The sequence below is a fragment of the Anabas testudineus genome, chromosome 4 (genome assembly GCF_900324465.2).
Source record: "Anabas testudineus chromosome 4, fAnaTes1.2, whole genome shotgun sequence".
Classification (NCBI taxonomy): Eukaryota; Metazoa; Chordata; class Actinopteri; order Anabantiformes; family Anabantidae; genus Anabas; species Anabas testudineus.
Window position 1 is genome coordinate 22976167 of NC_046613.1, and position 19649 is coordinate 22995815.

General features: G+C 39.2%; 1 protein-coding gene across 2 annotated transcripts in view; it reads left to right on the top strand.

The window, feature by feature from the left end:
- LOC113152522 (carboxyl-terminal PDZ ligand of neuronal nitric oxide synthase protein-like) overlaps positions 1-19649 on the top strand; it is a 146784-nt gene that overhangs the window by 118481 nt on the left and 8654 nt on the right. For both annotated transcript variants that reach the window (XM_026345814.1, XM_026345815.1), the window contains exons 9-10: positions 2070-2235; positions 4998-5174. In XM_026345814.1, the coding sequence (XP_026201599.1) occupies positions 2070-2235; positions 4998-5174 (343 nt within the window). The remainder of the gene's footprint in view (positions 1-2069; positions 2236-4997; positions 5175-19649) is intronic.

Sequence of the window (19649 nt, forward strand, 5' to 3'; positions counted from 1 at the left end):
TTTATATGTACAAAAGGTTTATGATCAGTGACAGAAAAAGAAATAGCTTGAAAACTCCTTAGTGTCAAAGTGCTATTTACTATTAAGGTACTCTCCACCATGCTTCACATGCTATTGGCAAAAAGCATGTTTAACATTCTTTCGTCCAGTATCTCTTTGCCCGCCGTACAGCTGACATTAAAGTAGTGCTGCACCACGTTCAGACTCCAAGGTTAAGCTTCATCACACGATGAGGAGCCATGCTGCGTCTCCTGTCAGAAAATCATTAGTAAGTGCGCTCCTTCAACTCAGTGGGCTAATTCTGGACCATTCTTGAGATTTGAAACCTTGAGAATTTCTCTTTTGAAATTGTGAAAGCAATTATGTGCTGAGGATAGGAGATGACAGAGCAGGGTGGGAGGTGGGGACACTAACATTTGATTGGGGAGTACTTTGAAGTAAAAACGGGAGCCACTGCAGCTCCAGTACAAAATCTGTGTGTGTGTATGTATTTAGATGTGTGTGCACTATTAAACAGTGTCCTTTCCCTTTTCCTCCCCTTTCATAAAAATGATTTGAAGTGTAATACGAGTTTTAGCTTTTCAGTTTTAAATTGAAATAGAATATGTGCTTTAATCTCGCAGTCCACAGCCGGCTGTGGCATTAAGGTTACATGAGGATCAGAGCAGCCACCAGAGCTCCGACAATCCCACATTAAAAATGTAATAAAAGATTATAAAGTCACAGTAATAACGATTTAGTGTTGCTTGTGTTCTCTCAACCTGCCTGACTACAGTATGGTCATTAGCATTATACGTGTGCATAAGAGAGATATCGGAGAGATAAGTCACAGTTTGTTGTTTTCTTAAGTAATTCACTAATAATTATTCAGGAGAAGTTTCCAGAGCACTCATTGAGAAAGGTGCTCTTTGTCTATCTTAGCAAAATCTGTTTAACCTAGTGGCAGATTTGACTGTCTTTACTAAATATTGGGTTTTTTTTCTTGTCAGGCTGTTCAGTGTGACGTGTGAAAACGGTTAATTATCACATTCCTCATTTTGTCAAAGCAGTCAAAAGAGCATGGGATATTAAACTTGAACAGGGACAAGCTGTAAATATTCACTACTTCTAATACTCATTCACTTCCACAACGCTGGCACCAGGAAATGTTTGGTATTTTTGCTTGATTAAACCAGTAAATCTCCTCCAGATTGTCAGTGATTGATAAATTTGCCTCCAACTGGAAAAACACACATAAGGTTGTCTGCTTTGATTAATTACCACCAAGTGAAAATACAGTGTGGCTGATCAGTCTCTGCCACCTGCTGAGCTGAGTCAGCCAGATCCTCAAGTATCTCATCTCCAGGTCCGTGTAGTTATCAGGTGAAGGCCTGTAGCTACACTCATTAAATATGTGGATTCAGATGTGTCACATCTTCCTTTAAGGTTAAATACCAGCAAACTTTACTACACACATTTGTGTATGTTTCCCTACTGAAACTACTAGGAGCATTTTCGTTAGAAGTGGAGATATATTTTTTAATATAGGGAATACACTTTAGTACTGTTCATATTGATGTACTCACCTATTAGAACCAGAAAACAAACAGGAAATCAGTAGTCACCCTTTAAACTTGAAGTTTAAAATTAGAAATGGCAAACCAAATTGTGCAAAAATATGTTTTTATATTCATATAAATTCATGTTTAAGTTATACATGCAAAGAAGAAGAAGGATGTTCGCTGTCCTAAGCTTGAAAAGATTTACATGTAATTCCCCAATGCAAGGTTTTTATTATTAGTCAATCAGTTAATTTCAGGTAGTTCTACTAGTGAAAAATGTTTACCGTGCAAGGAAAATACTGAAACTGAACTCAAAAGTTCACTGTCTATCAGCAAGGCTTGCTTTCAAGTTTAAATGTCAGTATACCTCAGTATAGTCTTGGCCTTCAGGTGAAACTGTGTGTGATAAGGAATTCAGATAGGGATTATCAGTACTCACTGTATAAACACTGACCTGTTGGCATGCTGTGTACTCAACTGAGCATCTCTGTCCATCTATCGCTTGACCCATTACCTCTTCATGTGCAGGTCCACCTACTGAAGGACCAGCTGAGTGCAGAGGCCACGGCCCGGCTGGAGGCCCAGGCTCGAGTCCATCAGCTGCTGCTGCAAAACAAAGACCTGCTGCAGCACATCTCCCTGCTGGTTAAACAGATCCAGGAGCTGGAGACAAAGATGTCTGGACCAAACTCAAGTGAGTAGCTCACACACATACACAGTGTGTGCTGGAGTTTCTCCACACAACATGCAAATGTACAGGAAATCTGCAGAGAAACACACGTGTTGGGAATGTTTGACATGAATAAAGTTTTAATTCAAAGTGACGTGAATTTTGTAATTCTTAATTTAATCAGTCTCCATTGGCAGTAACAACAGAAACAGGTGTCTGGCAGAACTCCAAAGCCAACTCATCCCTTCCATGCCCTTTAGCTATGGTGATCTGGTCCACTAGGACACATTAAAGTTAAGCAGTATTACATGCTTGTAATTGATAAAGAGCCCATTAGTCCTTATACTTAAATTAATGTTTTGGATATTTTGCTCAATAAACCACAACCTTAACTGAATTCACCATTAACTAAAAATAAACCAGCCTTTGGATCATTGTTTGCATTACGCGGTGGCTCACACATGCCAAATCTAAAGTATGTCTGTTAGTTCATAAAACATTAACAAAATGATTATGTAACACTAATTAGACCAGTGATGGGACCAGCAATGCTTCCTCAGCAATGCTTCCTCATTTCTTCTGGCTAGAGGCCTAGCAAACTAAACCCTGTGTCCCCACTAAACCCAAAGCTTGGTGGTTATGTCTTGAAGTACAAATCTATGCCCAGACATTTTTCCACCTATGTGCAACAATTTGTGTGTCTAGTATTTCTGATATGATGAATTACAATTAGCAACTACTTGGGGGAGCCAAGAAGCAGAAGTCCAAAATATTGCTTATTGGGGCTTTAAGTAACAATAGTAATACTGTAAAATGCTATTTGGCACCAAATCAAAATGAAAAATACGCAACAACAAGGGATAACAGAACATGTTTAAAGGATAACTGTCATAAACCTTCCCTTAGTAACCTGGCACCACTGAGCTACCTGATCCTCAGTAAAGGCAAAGAAAACCTTTACTTAGAAAGTAACCGCAAAATATTAGTAAGAGTAAGCAGTGCACACAGCCATATGAAGCATGACCTACACCAGAGCAGACATTTTCAGCTTTGTACACACTCATACAGACGCAGAGGTAGTAGACAAGCTTCTAGATGGAAAATCTTTTGTTAAATGTTGGAGTGGGTTCTGTTGTTCTCTCATTCCCTCACAGTTCTGATTATCCGTCTGCACCGTCACTGTTATTTGGTCCATGACCCTCTGTTCTCACCATCTCTCTCCCCACAGCTTCACACATTTTTAAGTCTGTTCAACTATTCAGACAGTCTTTTCAGCACTATCGCAGCCCAGTTTGCCCTCCAGTTGTCACCGTGAAAGAAAAATCTTTTATCTTATCAGTCACCATTTCACATATTCAGTGAGGGAAATATTTTCTCATTGCTCCCTCTACTCTTTAATATGCATCTCATTTTGCACAAGGTCAGGAAAACTGTTTAATGGATACACTGGAGTAAAAAAGAAAACACCAAAATGCATTGTTCTCTTCTTTTTAACACATTTTCCGTAATAGATGTCTCTCATGACACATTTTGACTTATCAAACTCTGTTGCAGCTAATGGCATTACTGATGGTTGGGTTGCATTTTTCTGTGCCAGCTTTAGACTGCAAGGGTTGTTTATGCTGGCTCAGTAGCATGACATACAGACACATCATAGTGCTGAGGAGCCATTATTAATATTACTACTTAAACCTGTGCTTTTTCTGCTACAATTTCAAATGTCCATCACAGGAAATGTCAGTTTCACAGCATATTTTACAGCCTTTAGTAGCATTTTATAGTATAAAATGTGGTTTGGCTGAAATGGGAAGAGGTGGAGAGCACTAAAAAGGTCTCAAATGAATATTCCTGACAGTCGATCTTGTGGGTATACTCCAGTGATGCACCAGAGACCAAAAACATGTCTATGAAAAGTTATGAACTTTCCTCAACGCTGCCTCTACCCAGCTTGAATTCACAACACTACCAAACAAAACATGTCCTTTACCAAAACTTTACCATAAACTGATGATGAGTGTGTTATTAGCAGTTTCTCTACTAACCCCATCATGCATTTCCGTCAGGGCCACAAACTTTAGCATTTGTGCATTTTGTTTAGTTTAAAAGCTTCTTAGACTACGACTGAGATAAATTAATGTCAAAAACAGCAGTTTGTTGTTTGCATGTTGTGGTTCTGTCCCGACAGCTTCAGTCGAACAAGGAAATGTTCAGGCTGACTTGACCTTTGTGAAACAACACAGCCCTCTCATATCTCCAAATGGAGGCAGTTTATTGCAGCATCATTCAACAAAGATTTGTATTATTTAGCTCACAAAAATAGAAAAACTCCTGCCACATGCTGGTACAGAGAATGTTTTTCCTAGTTCCTAGTTTCTGGTGACAGGCAGTAGGTCTAAGACTCTTCTAGGTTTTTGATATTGGCTGGGTTGGGCTGCCCTAAGTTACCACTTGCAAGATGATGAAATGCTTTGAAACTTGTTTGTTTTTGTTAGACCCAACACAGGAATGCATTGATTTATTGGTTGGAGTGGAGTGAATGATTTTAGTAGAATAGCACAGAACAGTAATCTGATATTCAGGACAATTCACAGATATCTATACCACATACATTATTCTTTCAACTCAATCCAACAGCAGGAGAGATATCAGAGGAATTTAAATCAAGGTTGTGTCAGGTGGGACTTGTAAATAAAAGAATAGAATAATAATAGAACTCTTTCCTGTCTATCCTTTTTCCCTGTTTTATTTTTCATTCTGTCCTTTTCTTACTCGTCTCTCCTCTCCAGTGGGATCCCTGGACAGTTTATTGGAGATCACCTTCCGGTCTACAGTACCTCCAGTGATTTGTGATCCCACAACCCCAAAACCCGAGTTGTCAGCCGTCAACCTGCCAGCGCTGGGCACCAACGATGGAACCAGCAATGCTTTCTCATCATCCAATGGGACTCTGGGAAGCCCCCTAGGTAGGGACCAGTGTCTACTCAAACTTGAGTGTTTCCGTTTCCTCCCAGGACCCCCAGGGCCTCCTCCTCCTCGACTCCCCTCACCTCCCCCAGCACTTAAGGCTAACAGGCTTGAGATGAAAAGTCCTGAGGTCTCTGAGGACACAGCAAAGTTGTCGTCCCGTCAAGTCAAATCCCTGGGCTTCCTGGACTTTGCCAGGTTTCGTGAGTCAGGTATTGCCTCGGAGTACGAGTCGAACACAGACGACAGTGATGACAGGGAGGACGAGGATGAGGGGGAAGACGAGGAGGAGGAAATGGAGATCTTTGGCTGGGGGACAGATGAGGAGACGCTGAGACTGCTAAATGTTCTCAACAGACGGGGAACTCCCGACTGTCTGGGAGATGAAATAGCGGTGTAACGTATTAACCTGCTCCCCTGAAGAATCCTGCTGAGATCAAACACAATAGCCTTTACCTGTTTTGTCTACTCACTTCAAGTCGGCCTGTAGGAAAAATATGTAGCAGATTTTGTCACACATGCACAAGAAAATACACAATCTTACACTTGTATTTCAGTTTACAGGTAAGTACGAGCAAATGTTTAGATAACAGCCAGTCAACCTCTGATTGTTTCCAACTTTTATTTGATTATTTGCACAGAACATTAAGTATTAGGGACATCATCAGTAAGATGCATTCAGTGTGAACATAAAGCAGATTTTATTGAATTATAAGCTACATTCACCTAATGTGTGATCATCAAGCAAGGAACTTCAGTGTGTTAGCCAGTTGTACATACGGCAAACAAAAATAAGAGGTGAAAAAAGTATGAGCTGGAATAAGCTGCTCTCGGACCACCATACTTAATTTTACCATTTTGATGGCAAGACAAAGGGGAAAACCAGAACAGTTTACTCAAAAAACTATCTGAAGGTATGAGCTCATGATAGAAAGCTGTATGAATGTCAGCTGTGTTTAAGCTACAAAGACTCTAGTGGAACAAGCCACTAGCGAAACAGTGGGGATCTGTAAATGTAATGTTTACTGGATATTTGCAGCTGATATTCATGTGGAAAACCTGCACTATAATTAGCTTTACATTCAGTCTGAATGCACCTTAAGATTATGTGTCATTTTACATATCCCCCATTGGTAACAGCTAAAATACACATCTTAAGATAGTTTATCTCTAATCTAGATGCATACACTCATATTCCACAACATTTGTTCTTGCCTTTATTCTCCTTTGCCTCTTGATCTCATGCACAGACTTTTTATCCACACACTCACTTACACCCACATCCAAAATCTCTGCCCAACTTTTTGTTGATAAAAGTGAGATTCTGGAGCTCTGTGACAAAATCAGGGAGTTTACTTTCTTAAGTGTCAGGAAAAATATTGAAATTCTTTACAAAATGTGAATCTATATGTGTTCTCATTAAACAAAGAAATGAAACGAAGACCAAAACTACCAAAACTCCTCTGGTTAAAAATGTTCACACTGTATCTTCTTCGAGGTTAGTTCAGGGGGAAGCTTTTAATTTGTCGGGTCGCACTGGCAGGAACAAGACGATGTTTGGGAATGGAGAGACTAATGAGCTTTTGTCCTTGCTGGAGTGAAAAGTGACTCTTCTGATGAGGAAAGATGACTTGTTTCCAATTTATGGAGTAACTGTCTCTATTTTGGGAAAGGGGAAGTCCTTTCATGCTCTGTTCATAGTTAATCAAAGACTATTTTTAGAAAAAAAAAATCAGCATCTGTACAAACTTTGTTTTCTACGTCATCCTGCAGAACTGTTGAACTCCTCCGTTCTTGACTTTTGCAGGCTACCCTCTTTTTGTCTCCTCACAATTTGTTGACTTAATAGTCACCGCATGTTTGTACTGTTTTCACTTGTCCACACATTTTCCCCTGATTTTTAATTTATGTAAAGCTGGATTAGTCGGACCTTGAGGAACACTTTGTGTTTGTTTCTTTTATTTATCCCGTAAACAAAAAGCCTTCCCTCGTGCCAGAACAGCGGCTCACGGATGACAGCCAAAAGTGGTCTCATTTGTTCAAACCCGTCTCTGTGTACAGCCTCCAGGCACAATGCAGTATTAAAGTATTCATTTTGTTTCACAAGAACAAGATCAACAGAGTTTTCTTTCTCCATTGTAGCTTCAGCCTATCTGAGCGGCACTCCTGTCTAATCAATGCAGACTGGCCACTATTTGGTAGATGCTGCCTAGATTTAATGGGGAATGAGGCCAATTCTCAATGTGCTCACTATCTTTTGCAAAGCACTTTAGAGTGAAAAGATCAAACCGATTTAGGGAGATCCCAGTAAACTAATTCCCGGTTTACCACTCGCCTTCGCAAAGCGTTTGTATTAACAGATGACAGAGATTTTGTCTGAAATGTTATTTTTCTAATGTTTGGTTTGACATTTGAGCAAAGTTTGTACATGCAGAAGAAACGAATTAGTGTGCGTGCTACTCGAGCAGGTAGAGGCTAATATTTTTAACTGTTCAGACAGTTCAGGGCTGTGGCTCAACATTTCTTCATCAAGTTGAGGTCTTCACAAGCGCAAACTTTGGACCCAATACAAAATACACCATTGGAAAGTCTGCCCAAAATCCGCTGTGAGAAAATGAAATCTCTAAAAATTAAACCTAACATGAAAGGATCCCGTGGGGACCCAGACCTGTACATCAAAGCATAGCTATCCTAATCCAAAATGTAGCTGACATGCAAATCCCTAAATGGAGAGAGAACACCAGTACAGTTAGCAGCATTATGTGCCTGCAGAAATAACATACTCTAATCAGAATAGACTGATTTCCAAATCATTTTACTTGTTAATTTACGGTTTACTTGTACATCTTCTGTTAAACAAGGCAGCCCCTGGCCAGTCTCTAACCATGGTTATTGTTGATCATGGTTGATCATGGTTGCTGCCTCATAGGCCACTAATGCATCTACTGTAATATTTTACAGTTGGGAAGTTGTCTTTTGATTTACGTTGAAATCAAACTAAACTTTGTCCTAATGTCACCTCAAGAATACACAGGTCCTCAGTGACAACCCCTCAACTCCTAACTAACCTTCTTTCCTACTTTCCATGGCCCTTAGTCAAGGTTTGTTAGTTTTTCTTTGAAGTACTGACATTTAATGTGACAACCGGAAACAGATAGATCAGACATGTTTGTGTTAAACTGGTAACCGCATCAAGGATGTCTCCTCTGTTTGACGATTTTCCCCCAAAATCTTTTTATCTTCACTTTTTGTCTTCATTACGTCTCTTCTTTTTTCCCCTTGATTTCTTTCCGATAAGATTGTTTGTTGATGTTAACTATGACACCGAAAATCTGACTTCTGCCAACTGTCAAGGTACAAAATTTTAAGGATAGGTGTTGTCATCAATGCAAAAACAAAACAACAAATGAAAAAAAGATATTCACAGCTAGAAGATATTAATAAACTGATGTTTCTTCTCTAACCTGAATCTGTGATCATGTTTTGCTTCTGATGCAGTCAGTGAAACAACCCTTGATGACGACAAATTCTTGTTGCAATAAATTATCTGTTAAACACGTTGCCACACTGATCATTTGAAAATGTGCCCCTATGTCATCATTCAATAATCACATTTAATCAAAGAATCTATTACATTATTAAGTAAGAAATTACTTCACTCTCAGGCTCAGTCACAGTTTAGACTTGTGTGAAGAGAGGTTATGTGTGTAGAACCGGGTACAATGAAACTGAAAGTGGGGAGGTATGTAGATCGAGGCAGTAGAATTTAGCATATTTTCTCAAGATCATGCACATCTTATTTTATAAATCTCTGCCAACACGCTGAGAGTCACCCCTGAAAACGAAGTGAACAATGGAAGCAGAACAAACTTTAAGTGACTTTTTATGAAATGAAAACAGTGTTTTAAATTAAGTCAGTGAAAGTTTTTATGCTTTCTTAGATTTGCTTAGATTTGGTTTAACCTAAAACTTTTACTTCTGTTACGGCACAAAAATCTATATATCATCAGCTTGGCTTGACTTGGCTTTTATCTGAGAGAATTTTTATAACCAGTTAATTAGTTTACTTTTCAAACAAAGAAGCCAAATTTCATTCAAGTTTCACCATCCCATCCTAATTCCAGGTTTTCAGAGTCCTCTTTGTTAGTAAATTGAGTATTGGCTTTTAATGTTGCTTAGACAAAACAAAACATTTTTTTCAGAATTCTCTCCCATTTTATTAAGTTAACTAAGCAATCGAAAAACTAGTAATAAGGAAAATAATTGTTTGGTGCAGCCTTTAAATTTTTACTTTAAATTCATCCACGCTGTGCGTTATTGGTGTCATTGCCGTTGGTGTTACTCTCACTCCTTTATTTTAAAACTTTTCTCTTCTCTGATCCCAGTCTGCTCTTACCTTCCCTCTATTCTAGCCTCTGGGGTAAATAGTCTCTCTTTCTCTCTCTTTCTCTTTCCTTTCATATCGTCTATATTTGCCTCATACGTGCTAAAGCTTAACCTTATTCTCCTGTCATCCATTGTACCCCTGTCTTCCTCCGACCTCTGCAAAATGTCAGATGTGCTGAGTTTCTAAATGGTCTCTTGTTGCTGATTTATCTATTACTGATTCATGTTGTGTGGTTGCACAAATAAGTACAAGCCTAGGCCTTTTACCTTGACAGATGCTGGAGGTCAGGTCCCCAAGTGAAGGACTTGAGGATGAGAAAGAGTTATGAGGAGCAGCTTTTTAGAAAATGTTGGCTGATACTTACCTTATGTTCAGAGGTTTGTGGTGAGCACAAACAGAAGCAAACAGGAAATTAGCTTCTTTGAGTTATTTGTGTGGCAGATTCTGCTAAATGTAAAAGATTTAACTTAATGCCATTTTTTACGTGAGAAGTAAGTAGTTGATTCACATTTGCTTGGACAGGGACACTTTGACATGTGAATCGAACCACCGATCCTATGATTGGTAGACGACTGCACCCGGTCTACTGTATGTTCCACTAAGGTGTGGAACCCAGTAGGTTTCCTCAAAGAATATTTTTCTCATTAGTGTTTCTGACAAGCTGAAAGATATAATTTGAATGATATCTGATATTGAACTAGATAGGAAATCTTAACTGTCTTGAAGTTAAAGGCGTGCATGTGACCAGAAAACCTCTAATTTGCAAATGTTTTTTATCCTCAGGTCATGTTTAAGTCAGACCAAGGGAAGAAATCAACTTCACATGCTGCCTTATAGTTCTTGACCATTTAGTTCATACTCTCATCAAGATCTTGGACAGTTTTAGTAATGTCACCCTGCATCATTAGTGCTAAGTAATCACACAGAGGAAGTGAGTCAAATTCTTATTACTGTATGTACATGCATAGCGTTTAGCATCATTAGTCAAAACTGTAACTCAACTTCAACTAATTTCTCTGGTATTAAATGAATCTGTCGTTAGTAAAAGAAAAACACCACCCTTTGTACATTTTGTACCTGCACCAGTAAAACCCCAGCACAAAGAACTGGCCTTTTCTTCCATTAAGGGAATTGGTCAAGTCTGACACACTGCAGAATAGAAGAAACTGTACCTCCTGTATCTTCTGTCTGGGTGCTACTCTAGCTATGAAAGTTTCTTTTTTCTCTTAGTGCATTTAGCTTCTGGCTACTAGCATCAGCCAATGCTTGTTAACTGACACGACACAATGCAACACAGCTAATGTGTGTTCTTTTTAAATTGAAAGCCATCAACAAATTAAAACCTCAGCACAGAGACTTATTTAAGTTAATGATGAGAGGACACAGAAGTGTGTGTCCTCTGTGTTGACTTGAGACCTTCTGTCTATAAATTTATCTGATCGTCACGAGGTTCGACCGATTACATTTCACCCAGACGTTAGATTCTGTGCTTCAAATAGCTTGATCACTGACTTCAAATCTCTGTCTTTATCTTACTCTTGTCTGTCTCACACTCTCTGTGGTTTCCTCCTTCCTCTGTGCATTAATTTAATTGTCCGATGGGGCTTGTCGTTGCCATCTGAAGGCTACAATGCCAGCAAGTCCGACCAAGCAGAGGAGCATTTGGCGACATGTATCGATTACCCCGTCACAGGCATGTGTTCTTCGAAACAGGGGTTAACTACTGGGACAGCGAGGGAGCAGCACAGATCGATATACTTCTGTAAAAGCTCAGAGTGTCACCTGCAGGGACACACACAGGCACGCTGGAACCATACCCAGATGTACCCAACCCACACCTACATAGTCTTAAACTCCAAAATACAATATTTCCACTACCCAGCTGTAGCATATACTTTTAAGCCTTTAAGGAATAGAACAGCAACGTGTATTCACTATTTTGCGTCTGTACTCCAATCCAAATTGAATTTGAACAATAAGATCAAAGTGCTAACTTATAACATCCATGCTGTGTGATCAGGGTTGAACTTCAAGCTCTTTATATGCACAACAAACAGTGGAATGCGCTCGAACTTTCAACTCAGTCTCTCGACCTAAATCCAGCAGATTATGCGTTTCATTGCTGCAGACTGTGCTGAAGGCACAAAGCCTCCAAAATAAGCAGCAAGTTAGGCTGGACAGAGTGGAGAAGATAACAAGGGGAATATTTACTAAGTCTGGGCCTGGTTTCTTTTTCCAACAAATGACTGTGGACATCACGGCCCCTCACTTTGACACAGGTCTTACCACCAAGCATCAGTGGCTGACCTCATTAATGCTCTCAAGGCTGAATAGGAGCAGATACCTTCCAAAATTCAGTGGAACATAATAAAAATGTATCCGCTCCAGATACTGACACACACTTATTATGTTCTGGTTTATGATGTTTAGGCTCTTTGTGTATGCACCAAGCAAACACAAAGAGCTACAGACTATTAAATAAGTGTGCCCCGTGGTTATGAGGGGTTGTCTGAGGTTGTTTGTTAATGTCAAGTGGTGCTGACAGAGACATGTCTAGTTGGCGGGTCACGTATAAACACAAGAGTGCAAACACTCACAGCAGACTGTCACACTGCTGAAATTAATGACCATGTCTGCACCAGAAGAGCTGAAGGAATAAAGGACTTTAAAAGCTGAGCAATTAATTCTCTGACCTCAGCTTCTGAGCCAAACAGGTCTCAATCAATCAGAACATTTCTAATATATTTGCTTATTAGACCACCCTCAGTGTTGCACAGTGTTATATTTGCATGTTTCTCAGCTTTCACTGCTCTTTAATCCAGACATAATAATTACAGTGAACAGAAACAAGCATTTTATGATGAAGCCAAAAAAAAAAAAAAAAACAGCTAAAATGAAAGTTGCTGATTCCAACCTGTGAAACGTGAATATTTGCTGCTTTTCTCTCTTTTAAATGATTGATGCAAAGTCATAATATTTAAATGAACTGCCTTGGAAAGTACCGTATTTATTTGATTTTATGTTCAACTAAAAAAATTTAATCCACAAACATTAATGTTGAACCTGATTTATTAATAGAGTTTTGGTTAAGACTCCAGTGACAACATGACTGGGCTCCCTCTGGTGTTGGTAGGAGCTGGGGAGATGTTTGGTGCCCGCAAGACAAACGGGAAGGAGAACGAGGGAAAAAAAATTTATTTAGAAATGAGAAGAGATGCCACAAAAGGCGTGCACATTTGCAGTGAAGGGATGATTTAAATGAGGTGGTTGGTAGAAGAGTAGGAAGAGAGGCGAGGCTGGACCGGAGAAGTGTTGTGAACCTACTCGGTTGCATCACTGAACTACAATAAACTTACAAAAAGAAAAGAATCGCTGAGTTAAATAATCCAACTGTCAGCATGTGTAACTTTGAGTCTATATTTCTGAACCATTATCTTGAATCAGGAGCTGCCCTCTAAAGCATTACACTCCCCGACTGCACTTTCCCACAGGATAATTAGGTTTGAACTAGCTATAGCTAACCTCTTGGCTGCTCCTGTCTGATTAGCGTTCCTTGTGGAGATGTTTTTCTTGCATTTGCCTCACCATTCACATATACATATACACATGCAGAGGCAGCAAGACTTAAGCAAAGCTTTGCTGTGCACTGACATCTGGATGTGGTGGCAGTCTGCTTTGATATTCCCATGACGCAAAGCTAGCGTCCATGCTGAGCAGCAGGGTGGCGTGGTACCTAATGTGGAACATGTGGAGCTCCAGATGTAACGGGCTAAAAGAGCAAAACTGATCTTGAATCACAGCGTAACTACAGGCCTGTCTCAGCCATAACTGTCTGACAGCATGTCTGTCTTGCCCCATTTCTTCAGTTTCCGGCTGTTTCCTTTGTGTTTCTTCACATGTGCTGACAAATGTAACACACACTCATGTTGGATTAAAATAGAGGTGAAAGTCTGCATCAACCTCAAAGAGAACAACTCCCAGTGAGGCACACAGGAGATGAAGGGAAAAGACAAAAGGCACCTTTGATCATTTGTAGCTTCTAGTCAGTAATATTTAAACTTTGTTAGTGTTTGATGTGTCGTATTAAGGTTCAAAATAAGACACAGACACAAAGAAGCCCTCTTTTCTTCATTTTGTCTTCAGAACAAAGTCAGATTATACAAAATCTCAATTGTGAGGTCCTACAGCATGTTGTTCTGATTTTATCTTTTCTGGCTAAAGAAATGTTTGGACACACATGCATGCCCATATGATTTTGTGTGCTTTTAATTGGTCAAGGACCAGATCTCATAGCCCCAGCTTGTGCTTTTCGTGTATTACATACATAATGAAGTGAGTCACATTGCTAACTGTCCAGAAGTTAGTATGTAAATAGTAATAGTAATAGTAACTTGTGCAACACTTCAACACTACAACCCAAATTCTGAAGGCATTTGCTGGATCAACAACTCTTCTAGGTGGTCGGAGTCAAAGAAAACACAGTTCAGTCCTGGAAAAATATAATTGAAGTCAGTTCTGTGGGAATGACAGTTTCTTACATCATCTTGGTCGCTTTATTGAGCAAAGCTGAACATTAGTATTTGTGTTGTGTTTGTTTGTTTGTTTTACATCATTATAACAATGGCTACATAAAATTATAAAGAATAAATATAAAGACAAATGGAAATAATGTTTCCTTCTTTAAATGACAACATTATTTCCTGTAGCCATATTTGTTTTCATATAGAAACAATTGTCATTCCAGAGAAACTGACTAAAGTTATTCATTAAAATAAATTTTTCAGTCCAGGTTTGGAAATTACCTTTAGCATTATGGTGAGCGTTGCAAAGATGAACCTACGGTGTTGTGCTGCTTTACGCTCTTGTAGGCAGAAAGGAACAGTCAGGTTGAGATTTAAAGTTTTGGTGGCTCAATGCATATTGCCGTGAAATAAAATGTTGATCAGTCCCATTAGGACGTGTTGGTCTAGTTCTAGTTCTAATCCTACTAAACGTACTTTATTACTGTAAAAACCACCCTAGATTTCACCATTCACACATATCCTTACACAGATGCAAGTCCAAGGGCAAAAACACACACTCAGACACAAAGAGAATCTGAAAGAGCAGAAGAGAGAGTAACTGAACACATTAGTCTCTGCTGCCTCGTTTTCCTTAGTGCTTCATTCGTGGCTACTGAACTTCATGGCACTTTTGTCTCTCATATTCTCACACAATCTCCAGGGAGCTGTAGGGTCAGACAGACAGTGATGTAGCAAATGGCTGAATGAATTATTGATCTGCCGACTTTGATATCGAAGGCACCCAAACATGTCTGGAGACAACCTGCACTCCTGCAGTCTGCTCTCACACTTTTTGTCTCTTGTTTCCTTTTCCTGTCTTTGTCAGACTGTGCAAACAGTTTAAATTGTGCATGAACTGCATACTTTAGTATGCGTAGTTACGGTATTTGTTTTTTATATTGTAGTAACCTTTGGTTGCACACCGATACCAAATTGACCCCTTGAAATCCCAAAACAGTGTTGTAGCTCATTTATGGTGTTTACTGTATTTTTACAAAACATTTGTGATTAAGTTTTTATAATTTACGGTCTTGACTGTTTAGTTCGGTCAGTAACTTTCCAGAATGTTTATGAACAACTGCCAGAGAGTTGAATGAACTTGTTCCATGTGACTGTGGTTTTTACATAAATGTGGAGCATGATATTACCGTAATAGTGTAATAAGATCAAGAGAACAAGCTTTCCCGGCCAAGAAGAACTTAGATTTGCTCCCTTTAATTAGAACATAACGTGCTGTGGCTGCATCGCAGTGTGGTTTGTTGTGGCCACCTTAAGTAGAAAAGTTGGAGCTCTGTGCTGTCGAATTTTTATGATGGCTTTCTCTCTCTTCGTTTGAAATCTTGTGCAACATAGTAAAGCTGAAAGAGCCTGTGAACAAATCTTTACTCTTTATAGTTTTGAACTAAAGCCTCATTCATGCGGGAACAACATGATGATGTTGGGGAGAGATAACATTTTTTCTGTGGTCCCTTCTTCTCCTTGAGTCCTAATCTGTACCCTGACTCTGAGTCATAACTCAGTCTAATCTGAACACACAGACCTAAAGGAAATACAAACAAATACACATCAACAGTTCTGCTGAGAAATCATTGAAAAAGAACATATAGTGAATTCAGAACTTCCCAGAGAATTCTCATATTTTTACTCTTTCTTTAGTTTCAGAATAATCCAGCATGTGTCTGTACATCAGTGATAAATGTTGTAAACTGGAACTGTTGCTAGATAATCTGGATAATTTTAATGACACCAATCTGCCAACGTTAAAACAAATATAAGCTATAAAAAATACAAGAGCTGTGATCACCACATTGTGCTTCTATGGTTAAAAACATTTACGCAGTAATCTGTGTTTTCTATGGTAAACAAGTAAATAGACTCATAATGCATTTTGTATTACATCACAAATGCAATATTGGAAATTGCTTTATGGCAGAGATCTGTCTGTCCAGTCCAGCATCCTCTCTCTCTGTCCAAGGTGCTCTAAAGATGATTTGAAGGCAAGAGGTAGAGACTTAGGTGTGCTGCAGTAATTGCTCTTTTATTGACCAGTCTGGCAGGTCAGCTCTCCCCATCTAGAGTTTTCACCTCGTTTACCAAAGTGTAATCAGTATTGGATTCAGCTGAGATTATGTGGGATTACATGTTGCATGATCTAAATTCTATAGACGAGTTGAGCAGTTGTTGCAGTGGTGGAGAATTTTAATGTTTTTTAAGCTTCATTAGTTTTAGTTTCAGTTTGGTGTCATGTAAACAATAAATATAAACCCCAAAGGGAAAAACACAGGCATATTTCCTTTTGGTGTAGACTTATTTTGTAAAGAGGTTACCTCGGGTAAGAGAGGCAAAGACAGAAGAAGGAGAGGACATGGAGAGAGAGAAGACAGGTTGGTTTTTTTAATGGGGCTTCTGTTTTCCCCTGAGGTTGAGGGTCAGACCAGGAGGCTCAGCCTGTCACTGCAACACAGATGCTGACTGATGTTTTTGGGAATGGAATTCAAAGTTTGCTTTGTGTGAAGCACCTCAATCATATGCAAAGTTCAGAGTTTACTGCTGTGCTGTCAGTCTCTGAAAGAAGGAGAGAAAGCTAATTTGGATAATTAGATTAGAGTGAAATAATGTGCTGCAGGAAATTAAGATGGAGAAAGTATTGCAGATAACACAGAGACAGAAAGGACAAGATACCATTAATAGCACTAATTAAATCAAGAGAACATTAACAACCAAGCCTCAAATCAATATATCAAAATATGACATCGTAATTTAAAGTTTTACCAACTTATGGACATGTCTGTTCACTTTTTCTACAGTGTAAACATATGGGGAAAAACATTAGCTGTTATATTTTCCTGTAAATAATAAATGTGGTCTCTCCGAAGCACCCCATCATGTCTTAAAGAGCAGGTTGGGGTGGATGGTTCAGTACACCAGAGACTGTGATTTGCAGCCATTGCTGTTGCCATCGTGTTTATGTGTGTGTAAAATGTCCGTGTATACATACCCAGATGTATGAATAGAAGTGTGTCCTCGTCCGTTGTGTGAGTGCACGTCCACTGGAGGACAAGCAGTAACCATCAATTAGCCTTTACTGTCGGCATCGATTCTCTTTTGCAGCCTTCAACCAAATTTAACTACAGCCTGGAACTTATTAATGGAATTGAGATAGTTTTGTCTATTGCTGTTTCCATGGTCAAAATCCACGGTCAGCATGGATGACCAGTCTTTTAAAACCTCATGAATGCTTGTTGTCATTATTTAACATTGTTTATTTTATTTTTTCTAATTACTTCATCTGTTAAGTATCAGAAACTGGTGAAAACTGTCCTTCACAGAGTCCAAAGGGACGAATTCAAGTGGTTTTGCTTTGTCCAACTGTCCAAAACCTCAAATATTTGATTTACAATAACTCAACATAGAGAAAAATGTTCATATTGGAGAAGCTAAAACCACAAAACGGTTGGTGTTTCTGTGCTCGTTTTAGTTCTGTGCTCCGGATGTTTTAGGTACAATTACTGATGGTAAACCTGAAAAATAAATAAGATCAGTACCTCATCATCTTCTTTATTAATCACTGTCACTGACTGCAAACCGCATAACAGAGAGTCAACTAATTGATTTAAATTCATTTAATTGTTATGGCAGAGTAAATGTCAGCCATAAATAGTGTCAAATATGAAATATCCAGAAAAAGCACAAATGATAATTTTTTTAATGGTTATGTGTGTAATTATGAGCCTGCTGGTGAAGCACAGTTTGAGGAATGTTTCCAGTAAAAGGCCAATAACACGATCCATGTGTTCCATACTAACCAACCTACCACATACAGTACTTTCTTATCCATATATACAAACTTGAATCCATATCAAGTACAGTTAACTCTCCTTAGAATGTCTTCAAATGTACTGGGTCCATAATACATTAAGTGTTTTCATCTTCAGGATGTTTCGGTGTGCATTAGATCATTCATAAAACTGGAAGTTAAAAATGTTCAGAAGCAGAGACAGAGTGATGGTGTGAACAGCAGCTTGTCACTCAGATAAATCAGAAACTTCTTCCATTAATTCTGTCCTACGAGCAGTCCCCTCATCAGTCTGAGACGGCCCCCCGCCAGCGCCCACACACTTTAATCATCTATGTAATAATGATTCCAGGTAAAAAAAAAATTGATGAGCGTCTCCACCTTCTCTGCGTGTGTGTGTTAGAGAGAGGGAGAGGTATTTTTCTCCCTTGCTTTCAGACCTCAGACATCATTGGCCTCTCTTACCTCACACACCAAGACACCCGGCACATCTTAATGTAGCCAAGTGGGGATTTCTAATTTAATACAGCAGTGATAATGACCCTGTCTGGCCTGAGAATTAGTGTGTTTGTGTTTTTGAATGAGTGTGTTTCAGGTCACTCATCCTCTCAAGATGTACTCATGCGGCAACCGAACATCATGACACGTGTATACTTTTGGATTTTTAGGAAAGACACACATTAAATGTGCACAAACATTCAGCTGTTTCCTGTTTTGTAATTACTTTGGCGACAGCAGCAGAAACTGAACGTGTTAAGCATTTCTCTCCCGTTTCTGTCTCACTTTTTGTAAGCAGAAGCTTATCTCATGCTGTCCTCACCACCCAAACACAAGACTCCACAAAATGTTTCTCTTTGAACCTCTATCATAAGGCTGGAACAAGCTTTTCAGGGCTTCATGTTGGTGAATATGCACAGCTGTCATTCAGAGGTGTTGACGTTGTAGATTCTTATATGCACCCACCTTGTATAATGTGTACATTTATATGTATCTGCACAGTACAAATACTGCTAACTTTGCTCTGAAGTGCTCAGAATTTATTTGTTATAAAACTACATGACGTCCTGCTAGTGAATGAAGTCCTGGCCATTTGTTGTTAATATAAATGTTAGTCTAGAGAAAAAGAAGTTCTATGTGGGTGCATCATGAAATGGCCCTCGATTGGTTTTGTTTCCCCTTGTCTTTTTAAGCTGTTTAACTTTTTGACCCTCTTCTCTACACAGTAGTAGGTGAATACAAAACAAAACGTGTGTGTGTTTGCACATGTGTAGGGTTCGCTGTGTGACAGAAGTGGGTTACCCTCAGCTAAGAACAAAGCTAAGAGTTTGGCAGTTTGATCAGAGGTGGCAAAGCTGAGCTGAGCTAATTACAACTTCACACTGGCTGCTTGGAGCAGACGAGCTGCAGTCACACAGAGCTCCCTGCGAGGGTGGTGGGGGCTGATTTGGACAATTACCAGTTCCACCTGATGAAAACTATAATCATTATTACTTCATGATTCATCGTTATGAACATGGAGGAAACACCACCAAGTAGTGAAAAACATATGTTGGAGCAAAACATGTTAATTTTTCATTAAACACCAGAAAGGATGATTAAACATGACACAGTGGTGACATGTAGTATGTAGTGTCCAGTTAACCACTGAAATAAAAATGAAAATAACAGAAGCTTTCACACCTATGACAGCCTATATAAGCCTACACTCACAGTACTGAGACAACATAGC